The sequence below is a fragment of the Pecten maximus genome, chromosome 8 (genome assembly GCF_902652985.1).
Source record: "Pecten maximus chromosome 8, xPecMax1.1, whole genome shotgun sequence".
NCBI lineage: Eukaryota > Metazoa > Mollusca > Bivalvia > Pectinida > Pectinidae > Pecten > Pecten maximus.
Genome location: NC_047022.1, coordinates 45,225,025 through 45,236,809, shown reverse-complemented (window position 1 = coordinate 45,236,809; position 11,785 = coordinate 45,225,025). Strand labels below are relative to the sequence as shown.

The following is an 11,785-nucleotide window of genomic DNA, read 5'->3' as shown; positions in this document are numbered from 1 at the left end:
CAAGTCTAGTTCAGCATGTAACTGGGCCAAATAGATATACAAGTCTAGTTCAGCATGTAACTGGGCCAAATAGATATACAAGTCTAGTTCAGCATGTAACTGGCCCAAATAGATATACAAGTCTAGTTCAGCATGTAACTGGCCCAAATAGATATACAAGTCTAGTTCAGCATGTAACTGGCCCAAATAGATATACAAGTCTAGTTCAGCATATAACTGGCCCAAATAGATATACAAAGCAGATCAATATTTTAGTACTGAGTGCATTTCCTCTCTCATAGCATAGTTAATAAGGATTACAATTTGGGGAGTCATGTTATAATGATTTCTTATGATGTTATAAATCCTAATAAAAATTATAGAAGAAAGACTAATCTCTTGTTATTAAAATAGTTTGTATATTAGAAACACACATATACAGCACAGCCATTTTAGTAACAGCAACAATGAGTTTTAAATGTCTGTGGAGTTACAACTACCGCGATGTCGAGAGAGACAAATTTGTTATACTTGCATGGACATTGACGTAGGAAGCCAAACATTCAGAAAAGTTCTCAGCAATAAATATAACACGTATAACAGGAACCAAGCCTAGCTTTGTAATGGACCGATTGAAACGGTACAATGGGAGTAAGACCAGGTGTTCTGGGATGGTTAGCGTCTTCTACTCCATGAACGACACCGGTAATCTACGTCATATCCGGGTTAGCTCAAGGTCAAAGTTAGGGTGGTCACATTGGAATATAACTAGGTTTTTCGACACACATCCAACACGTCGAACGTCATATCGCCACTTCATGTCGTTCATAAAACCTTTACGTGGTCTACATCAACTTGCATCTCTGGGAACCCCGTTTTTTTCTTTTTCTTTTTTTTCCAAGAGAAAATGAACAATTGGGAAATTGAAATAATTACAATTATCATATAGCTTGGATTGTTGCTGTCATAGTTGCTTACTTTGTATATAGACATTTGGGGAAATGACTAATGAAGAAGAGTATGGAGTTTTTATAGTATCCCATCGATAAGGCCAATAAAATGTTTGTGTTTATATGTGAAACTGAGGAACTTTGCAAGGTCGCTGTTAATCACTCACGTAAGAAGACCACAGTTTGTTCTTAACGGAATGACATGAGGAACTTTGCCAGGTCGCTGTTAATCACTCACGTAAGAAGACCACAGTTTGTTCTTAACGGAATGACATGAGGAACTTTGCCAGGTCGCTGTTAATCACTCACGTAAGAAGACCACAGTTTGTTCTTAACGGAATGACAATAGTCAGTTGGAACAAAACTCAACTCATAAAGGTGGTGTTGACCAGAAATTCAATCATTCGTAAAGAGTTTACACTTGGTTAATACTGATACATGTATGTCAACAGAGAATACCTATGTTGACTCAATCTTAAGCCCAACTCAGAATCGAGACGTTTTGGTTAACATTTTTCCACAGAAAATAAATTAAATTGGTACACTATCAGATCGTATGCTGTATACACCTAAATAAAGAATTCATTCAATGTAAAAATAGAGAAATAACGTGTTAAGATTGACAGACCTATAAAGATCCACCTGGGCTTTCTCTGTTAAGATGGTCTTTGGTGCATATTAAATCCTGACGTCACAAACAAATGATACATTTTTAGACTGTTAACATGTTTATCAAATTCGACTAAACACAGATAAAGAATCAAAAATTTATTTGTATGAAAAGATACAATGAAATCTACGGCTGCTGTAGGCAGAGGTTAAAGGTCACTTTACAGCTGTGTACACTGTAGAGGGTAAAGGTCACTGTACAGCTGTGTACACTGTAGAGGTTAAAGGTCGGTTGTACAGCTGTGTACAATGTAGAGGTTAAAGGTCACTTTACAGCTGTGTACAATGTAGAGGGTAAAGGTCACTTTACAGCTGTGTACAATGTAGAGGGTAAAGGTCACTTTACAGCTGTGTACACTGTAGAGGTTAAAGGTCACTTTACAGCTGTGTACAATGTAGAGGTTAAAGGTCACTTTACAGCTGTGTACACTGTAGAGGTTAAAGGTCACTTTACAGCTGTATACACTGTAGAGGGTAAAGGTCACTTTACAGCTGTGTACAATGTAGAGGTTAAAGGTCGGTTGTACAGCTGTGTAAATGGAGGGTTAAGGTCGGTTGTACATATGCCATTTCATCTCCAGGTTAATAAGTACCTGCAATGAAATATCGGGGAAGGATTTAGATTAAATATATCAAGAAGTTGTCTTCAATACAAAAGTATTATGTATAATTATCTTTCACCAAAATATCACATAAATACTGCGCATTGTTCTTTATTTATCTGAATTTTTCAGCATTGCCGTAGAAAACAACTGTATACCTCTCCGTTAATTCAGTCCAAGAAGGCTCATTTATGTTTCCGTGGCTGACAAAAAGCTACGCTGTACAGTAATGTCCGCTTTAGGGATCATTATAGGCAATTGTTTACTGTGTATTTGTTTCTGAATCGTACAATACATACACATGCAATCATTAATACCCTCAACATTTGGATTTCAAAGTACAAAATACTACAAATAAATGTCATATCAGAAATCGTTGTCAGAATTTGTTTAACATTTCTTCTTCAAATGAGACAATTTTGCTATCTATAGAGCAGTCGTATTTGTTCAGTTATCCACGAAACTTGAATGTGGATATGGATTTTTAAATATCATCATATGGTATTGTCAAGGTCCATTGTATTCATTTTATTGTTTGTTAGGAAGAAACATTTAAGTTAGTTATACCCGATCTTTTTGCCACTTTCTTGACAGAAGATATATAACAAAACGAAATCGCCATGTGTCACTTTATTTTCCTTTTACCTAGTCTGTACCGTCCTACCAGATAAATACCCCGTTATAACGTAGGTAACCCTTCATAAAGTAATTATACCTAGTCTGTACCGTCCTACCAGATAAATACCCCGGTATAACTCATGTAACCCTTCCTAAAGTAATTATACCTAGTCTGTACCGTCCTACCAGATATATACCCCGCTATAACGTAGGTAGCCCTTCCTAAAGTAATTATACCTAGTCTGTACCGTCCTACCAGATAAATACCCCGTTATAACGTAGGTAACCCTTCATAAAGTAATTATACCTAGTCTATACTGTCCTACCAGATAAATACCCCGCTATAACGTAGGTAACCCTTCCTAAAGTAATTATACCTAGTCTGTACTGTCCTACCAGATATATACCCCGTTATAAGGTAGGTAACCATTCCTAAAGTAATTATACCTAGTCTGTACCGTCCTACCAGATAAATACCCCGTTATAACGTAGGTAACCCTTCCTAAAGTAATTATACCTAGTCTGTACCGTCCTACCAGATAAATACCCCGGTATAACGTAGGTAACCCTTCCTAAAGTAATTATACCTAGTCTGTACCGTCCTACCAGATATATACCCCGCTATAACGTAGGTAACCCTTCCTAAAGTAATTATACCTAGTCTGTACTGTCCTACCAGATAAATACCCCGTTATAACGTAAGTAACCCTTCATAAAGTAATTATACCTAGTCTGTACCGTACTACCAGATAAATACCCCGGTATAACGTAGGTAACCCTTCCTAAAGTAATTATACCTAGTCTGTACCGTCCTACCAGATAAATACCCCGCTATAACGTAGGTAGCCCTTCCTAAAGTAATTATACCTAGTCTGTACCGTCCTACCAGATAAATACCCCGTTATAACGTAGGTAACCCTTCATAAAGTAATTATACCTAGTCTATACTGTCCTACCAGATAAATACCCCGCTATAACGTAGGTAACCCTTCCTAAAGTAAATATACCTAGTCTGTACTGTCCTACCAGATAAATACCCCGTTATAAGGTAGGTAACCATTCCTAAAGTAATTATACCTAGTCTGTACCGTCCTACCAGATAAATACCCCGTTATAACGTAGGTAACCCTTCCTAAAGTAATTATACCTAGTCTGTACCGTCCTACCAGATAAATACCCCGGTATAACGTAGGTAACCCTTCCTAAAGTAATTATACCTAGTCTGTACCGTCCTACCAGATATATACCCCGCTATAACGTAGGTAACCCTTCCTAAAGTAATTATACCTAGTCTGTACTGTCCTACCAGATAAATACCCCGTTATAACGTAAGTAACCCTTCATAAAGTAATTATACCTAGTCTGTACCGTACTACCAGATAAATACCCCGGTATAACGTAGGTAACCCTTCCTAAAGTAATTAAACCTAGTCTGTACCGTCCTACCAGATAAATACCCCGCTATAACGTAGGTAGTCCTTCCTAAAGTAATTATACCTAGTCTGTACCGTCCTACCAGATAAATACCCCGGTATAACGTAGGTTACCCTTCCTAAAGTAATTATACCTAGTCTGTACCGTCCTACCAGATAAATACCCCGCTATAACGTAGGTAACCCTTCCTAAAGTAATTATACCTAGTCTGTACTGTCCTACCAGATAAATACCCCGTTATAACGTAGGTAACCCTTCCTAAAGTAATTATACCTAGTCTGTACCGTCCTACCAGATATATACCGCGCTATAACGTAGGTAACCCTTCCTAAAGTAATTATACCTAGTCTGTACCGTCCTACCAGATAAATACCCCGTTATAACGTAGGTAACCCTTCCTAAAGTAATTATACCTAGTCTGTACCGTCCTACCAGATAAATACCCCGGTATAACTCATGTAACCCTTCCTCAAGTAATTATACCTAGTCTGTACCGTCCTACCAGATAAATACCCCGCTATAACGTAGGTAACCCTTCCTAAAGTAATTTTACTTAGTCTGTACCGTCCTACCAGATAAATATCCCGTTATAACGTAGGTAACCCTTCCTAAAGTAATTATACCTAGTCTGTACCGTCCTACCAGATAAATAACCCGGTATAACGTAGGTAACCCTTCCTAAAGTAATTATACCTAGTCTGTACCGTCCTACCAGATAAATAACCCGGTATAACGTAGGTAACCCTTCCTAAAGTAATTATACCTAGTCTGTACCGTCCTACCAGATAAATACCCCGCTATAATGTAGGTTACCCTTCCTAAAGTAATTATACCTAGTCTGTACCGTCCTACCAGATAAATACCCCGTTATAACGTAGGTAACCCTTCCTAAAGTAATTATACCTAGTCTGTACCGTCCTACCAGATAAATACCCCGTTATAACGTAGGTAACCCTTCCTAAAGTAATTATACCTAGTCTGTACCGTCCTACCAGATAAATACCCCGTTATAACGTAGGTAACCCTTCCTAAAGTAATTATACCTAGTCTGTACCGTCCTACCAGATAAATACCCCGTTATAACGTAGGTAGTCCATCCTCAAGTAATTATAAATCCCCGCTGTGACGTAGGTCGGACTTATTCATTACTTTGGATTCACAGCAATAATATTTGAAGGATCTTGACATAAATTGTGCCTATTCTGATGGACGGTGGTTTTGACTTTCCCTTGCGTCAGAGTACTTCATAACAAAGAACATAGCAATCGCAACTTCTCGTACAATTCCGTCAAAGCTCGGAATCATATCTCGAACGTAGGCCGCATTCGGTATCGTCTGGTGTTAAGGGTCAGACCGAGGTGTACCGAAGAAACAAGATGTCAGCGCCCATGCGGCTATGGATACGCCAAGGAAAAACATAGTACGTACAATTAGAAAATGTGTTACCTGTGCCAGTGAGCAAAAGCGTTTGCATAATCTCAATAACAACAAGGCCAGAAATTTGAATGTGCATACCGTTCTATCCCAGTTGATTTCTCTAGACATTCCCAGCTCTTTATTTGATAACATTTTCATTTGTGATTCTTGTATCGTTTTTCTTGATAAGTTTTCTAAATTTCGTCAAGTTGCTGTCGAGTGTGTTTCTAATTTAAATAAATCAGCTGACTTTAAAAGATGTGCGAAAACTCCACCATCAGCTCTGAAATTGACAGTAGCAGAGAGATTAGAAAGGTCTGTAGAGAAGTTAAAGAGGTTGAAAATCAGTGATGATGTTAGGCCTATAGAAAGAAAATCTAGTTCTAAACGCAGAATACAGTTTACTCAACCTACTCCTAAAGATGATAAAGAAAACTGTGAGCCCGGCAGTGACAATGATCTTTTGTTTGACCACTCGTATAGAAAACCACCTGTATCTTTTGGTATTAGTAATGACTTTGACGTCGGATCTGTGCTTGATGACTGCCTTGACTGTACAAAGGATGATAGTTTTCTTAAAAACTTGGACAGAGAACTCGAACAGTTATGTGCACCAGGGATGTTGTTTTGCGGAAGTATCTCGGACCGAGTGAACCAGTTACATCCGGCGAAGGAAATGTTGACATTCACAACATATCACTGCGCCGGCCTACGTTCGAGATATGATTCCGAGCTTTGACGGAATTGTACGAGAAGTTGCGATTGAGAACATAGCTGTCATGCACTGATATTGATAATAACTTACGTCCGCCCTTACGTCCTCCCATTCCAGAGTGGCGTCGTATTCCCCCTATACTTCGGATTCCACTGATACCGCCAATTCCACCGTGGCCGCCGCCAATTCCACTGCGCCAACCGCCAATTCCACCGTGCCCGCCACCAATTCCACCGCGCCAGCCACCAATTCCACCATTTCCGCCGCTAATTCCACTCTGTCCAATACCCATTCCACCATATCCTCCATTCATCCAACCGTATCCACCTCCCATCCCACCGTATCCACCACCAATTCCACCGTACATAGGATAATTACTACCGTATCCACCTCCCATCCCACCGTATCCACCACCCATTCCACCGTACATAGGATAATTACTACCGTATCCACCTCCCATCCCACCGTATCCACCACCCATAGGATAATTGCTACCGTATCCACCTCCAATTCCACCGTATCCACTACCCATTCCACCGTATATAGGATAATTACTACCGTATCCACCTCCAATCCCACCCATTCCACCGTACATAGGATAATTGCCACCCGAACCGCCATGTCCCCCCATACCACCACGATAGTAATAGTCTCCCATGTTTCCTTGGTAGCCTCTCCTACCGTAATCACCCCATCTACCGGAGTAACCGTTCATTATACTGGGATAACCCCAGCCTCCATCACCATGGCCCCCTCCGTGGCCCCCTCCGTGGCCACCTCCCATCCCACCTGTAACACAGAAAGATGAGAGAATCAAATTCAAAATTGGTGAAACAATGGTAAACTATGAACTAAAGAATGACCCTCTGATAAAAGACCAACAGGAGTAAGCCCGTGTAATCCTGGAGAGAACACGTGCTTTGTCAGGGATTGTACTGTCAATATCGTCCCAAGCGGGAGTTAAAAAGTGCCTTATTACTTAGGTTCTCGCCGAATACTCCTGCAACGTTAGGATTTCATCAGTAAACTTTACAGCATAATCATTAGATAACAAACGTTTAATTAACTATGAATGGAGAGGAAAACTATAGGGAACATGTCATTGTACATCATAGGTAAGGGTAACCTGTTAAAATAATATCAATTCATTTGGAAACAAAATCATATTCCAATGCATTTATATGTGTCTTCCATCGACAAATCTGTTACTTTGTTATATATGCACTATGGCTTGGTGATCCGAAGATAAAGATTTGAATTTCCTGTTGTAGTTGTACCCTCATTATTTCAGTATTTAGATAAAGAATGGCCTGAAAGTATCATATTTCTTTCTGAACTATAATCATTGAGCGGAATACTTGATCCTCTGAGTGTCGTGAGGACGAGTGAAGTGACGTACCTGCGTTAACGAGGACAGCCAGTAGGATCGTGGCAATACAAGTACACAAGGCATTCATCTGAAATCAAACATATTAATTAGTGATGTACACTAGATACATTGTGTTAGTCTCCTGTAGTGAAATGTCGCGTAATGATCTTAATATTAGATACTACTTGTAGACTTTACCTTTAAATATTATAAAGTTATACTATACATCAACATTATAAAATGTTATAATATACATCAACATTATAAAATGTTATAATCTACATCACCAATATAAAATGTTATAATATACATCACCAATATAAAATGTTATAATATACATCACCAATATAAAATGTTATAATCTACATCACCAATATAAAATGTTATAATCTACATCACCAATATAAAATGTTATAATCTACATCACCAATATAAAATGTTATAATCTACATCAACATTATAAAATGTTATAATATACATCACCAATATAAAATGTTATAATATACATCACCAATATAAAATGTTATAATATACATCACCAATATAAAATGTTATAATATACATCACCAATATAAAATGTTATAATCTACATCACCAATATAAAATGTTATAATATACATCAACAATATAAAATGTTATAATCTACATCACCAATATAAAATGTTATAATCTACATCACCAATATAAAATGTTATAATCTACATCAACATTATAAAATGTTATAATATACATCAACAATATAAAATGTTATAATCTACATCACCAATATAAAATATTATAATATACATCACCAATATAAAATGTTATAATATACATCAACATTATAAAATGTTATAATCTACATCAACAATATAAAATGTTATAATCTACATCACCAATATAAAATGTTATAATATACATCAACATTATAAAATGTTATAATATACATCACCAATATAAAATGTTATAATCTACATCACCAATATAAAATGTTATAATCTACATCACCAATATAAAATGTTATAATCTACATCACCAATATAAAATGTTATAATCTACATCACCAATATAAAATGTTATAATCTACATCACCAATATAAAATGTTATAATCTACATCACCAATATAAAATGTTATAATATACACCAACAATATAAAATGTTATAATATACATCAAAAATCTGAATTGGGAATGATTTATCTTTTTATAGTATCCCCCACTCTCCGTATACTGTATCTAGTAATGTACTACAATCGTAATTAGATACATTTGTTTCTGTACAATGTAAACCAATATTAGATACGCCATTGTTTTATTAATATGATCATCCTTCAGATATCGTGTAGCTCTTTATGACTGGTATTCCAATGAATACAACGTTTATCATAACAAGAACAACAGTAACTTCTAAATATGAATGTTGCACGTAATAGTACAACAGAACAACACTATAAACTCCATTGTCTCCCGACAAATGTTTCAGCTTGATGTGCTAGTCATACCACATAACGCTACCATCTTACAGTTTCTATCTTTAACATAATTAATATGTCTACCGTATGGATAGATATAGGAACTGCTGAATGGCTGACTCACCTTGACGTCTGAGAGATAGTTGGTGAAGACTGGACAACTCGATCTTGGCCGGAGTGGTGACTGGTGTAGCGAGACTGGACATTATATACACCAATGCAAACTTTCAACAGTGTCCGTCAAAGGAAGGGAACACGTGTGTGATCAAAGGGATATTGTAACACAATACTTAGAGAGATTTTAACATAGAAAAAGTAATATAGCGTTGAGTTAAACACAGAGTAACTTCAGAATGACCCTTGTATAGTAGTTTATTGTCTAATCCTTCGTGTAATCACAACAACAACAACAAAGTCCGCACTTCTTTTGATTATGAACATTAACATTATTAGATAAATATAATATTTACAAGCATTAAAGATCAACGGATACCGCGTCACACTACCGGAAGCCAGTGGCACGAGTTTCATCAGATCATTATCATTATAATGATTGAAATAGTCAAAATCGTTAATTAAAGGTTAAGGGTCCCTTATAATGATTGAAACTGTCAACAACGTTAATTAAAAGTTAAGAGATATCATTATAATGATTCAACTGTCAACAACGTTAACTATAGGTAAGATATATCCTTATAATGAATGGAATTGTCAAAAACTTTAATTAAAGGTAAGAAATATCATTATAATGACTGAAACTGTCAAAAAAGTTAATTATAGATCACTGATATTATAATGACTGAAACTGTCAAAAACATTAATTATAGATCAAAATTATCCTTATAGTGATTGAAACTGTCAAAAAAGTTAATTATAGATCACTGATATTATAATGACTGAAACTGTCAAAAACATTAATTATAGATCAGAACTATCCTTATAGTGATTGAAACTGTCAAAAACATTAATTATAGGTAAAAGATATCCTTATAATGATTGAAACTGTCAAAAACATTAATTATAGATCAAAAATATCCTTATAATGATTGAAACTGTCAAAATCGTAAGTTATATATAATAGATATCCTTATAATGATTGAAACTGTCACAAACGTTAACTTTAGGTCAGAACTATTCTTATAAGGATTGAAACTGTCAAAAACATTGATTATAGATCAAAACCATCCTTATAATGATTGAAACTGTCAAAATCGTTAATTATAGATCAAAACCATCCTTATAATGATTGAAACTGTCAAAATCGTAAGTTATATATAATAGATATCCTTATAATGATTGAAACTGTCACAAACGTTAACTTTAGGTCAGAACTATCCTTATAATGATTGAAACTGTCAAAAACGTAAGTTATATATTATAGATATCATTATAATGATCGAAAATGTCAAAAACATTAATTATAGATCAGAACTATCCTGATAATGATTGAAACTGTCACAAACGTTTATTATGGGTCAGAGATATCCTTATAAAGATTGCACCTGTCAAAAATGTGATTGATTAAAAAATATTTATATTTGTATGCATAACATTGAAATGGGATTTGGTGCATCCTTAAAGATATAAGCCAAATTCATCACAAAAATAAACAATGTACAATACTTTGTATCAATTAACAAAGCGTCATGCTAAAACGAGTAATAGGTTAAACGATGATATAACTATATAAGATCAAGAAGCATGTTTACTGATGAGCGAGCTTTTTCAAAATCACTTTTGTCTTATGTATTCCGAGGTGTTTTAAAAATAGTCGATTCGGTCACGCTTACTCACAAACTGAATACCATTAATACGTGGGTGTCAATGATCATTTGTCCGACGTCTTAACGTCCTAATTATATACAGTTTCCTAATTATATACAGTTTCCTAATTATATACAGTTTCCTAATTATATACTGTTTTCTAATTATATACAGTTTCCTAATTATATACTGTTTCCTAATCATATACAGTTTCCTAATTATATACTGTTTCCTAATTATATACAGTTTCCTAATTATATACAGTTTCCTAATTATATACTGTTTCCTAATTATATACTGTTTCCTAATTTTATACAGTTTCCTAATTATATACTGATTCCTAATTATATACTGTTTCCTAATCATATACAGTTTCCTAATTGTATACTGTTTCCTAATCATATACAGTTTCCTAATCATATACAGTTTCCTAATCATATACAGTTTCCTAATTATATACAGTTTCCTAATTATATACTGTTTCCTAATTATATACAGTTTCGTTTACTAAAGTCTAATAATAGGCAGAAAATGATTATACTTGTTATCGGGAAATCACATGCAAAACAATTATTTTTTGAATAATTGTTTTCTTCCTATTTACGGGAAAATGAAATCATTGTTTTTTGTTTTTTTTTTTTTTTTTTTTTTTTAGAGAGAAAGAATTTCAAAAGTAATATATTAATCATTTAAACGTAGAAGTTAAGCTACTACAATTATTTAGTAAATACACAAAAGCGAGTATAGTTTGGATCATGTCCACTTCGCTTGTTCTGTTTGTATAAACGGACATATAAAACGAACTTACTTCACACATT

General features: G+C 35.2%; 1 protein-coding gene across 1 annotated transcript; it reads right to left on the bottom strand.

Moving 5' to 3' along the window:
• Nucleotides 1-1,684: 1,684 nt before the first annotated feature.
• Nucleotides 1,685-9,740, bottom strand: LOC117333662 (glycine-rich cell wall structural protein-like). Its single transcript, XM_033893070.1, has 4 exons — nt 9,328-9,740; nt 7,783-7,840; nt 6,474-7,172; nt 1,685-2,191 (listed from the first exon to the last, which is right to left on the bottom strand). The coding sequence occupies exons 2-4, from the start codon at nt 7,838-7,840 to the stop codon at nt 2,181-2,183; spliced, it is 768 nt and encodes a 255-aa protein (XP_033748961.1). The 5' UTR covers nt 9,328-9,740; the 3' UTR covers nt 1,685-2,180.
• Nucleotides 9,741-11,785: the final 2,045 nt, after the last annotated feature.

Coding starts and splice junctions, on each gene's coding strand:
- LOC117333662 (XM_033893070.1), bottom strand. CDS start 7,840: ATGAATGCCTTGTGTACTTGTATTGCCACGATCCTACTGGCTGTCCTC. Junction 7,173..7,782: donor GGCTGTCCTCGTTAACGCAG/GTACGTCACTTC, acceptor TCTGTGTTACAG/GTGGGATGGGAGGTGGCCAC.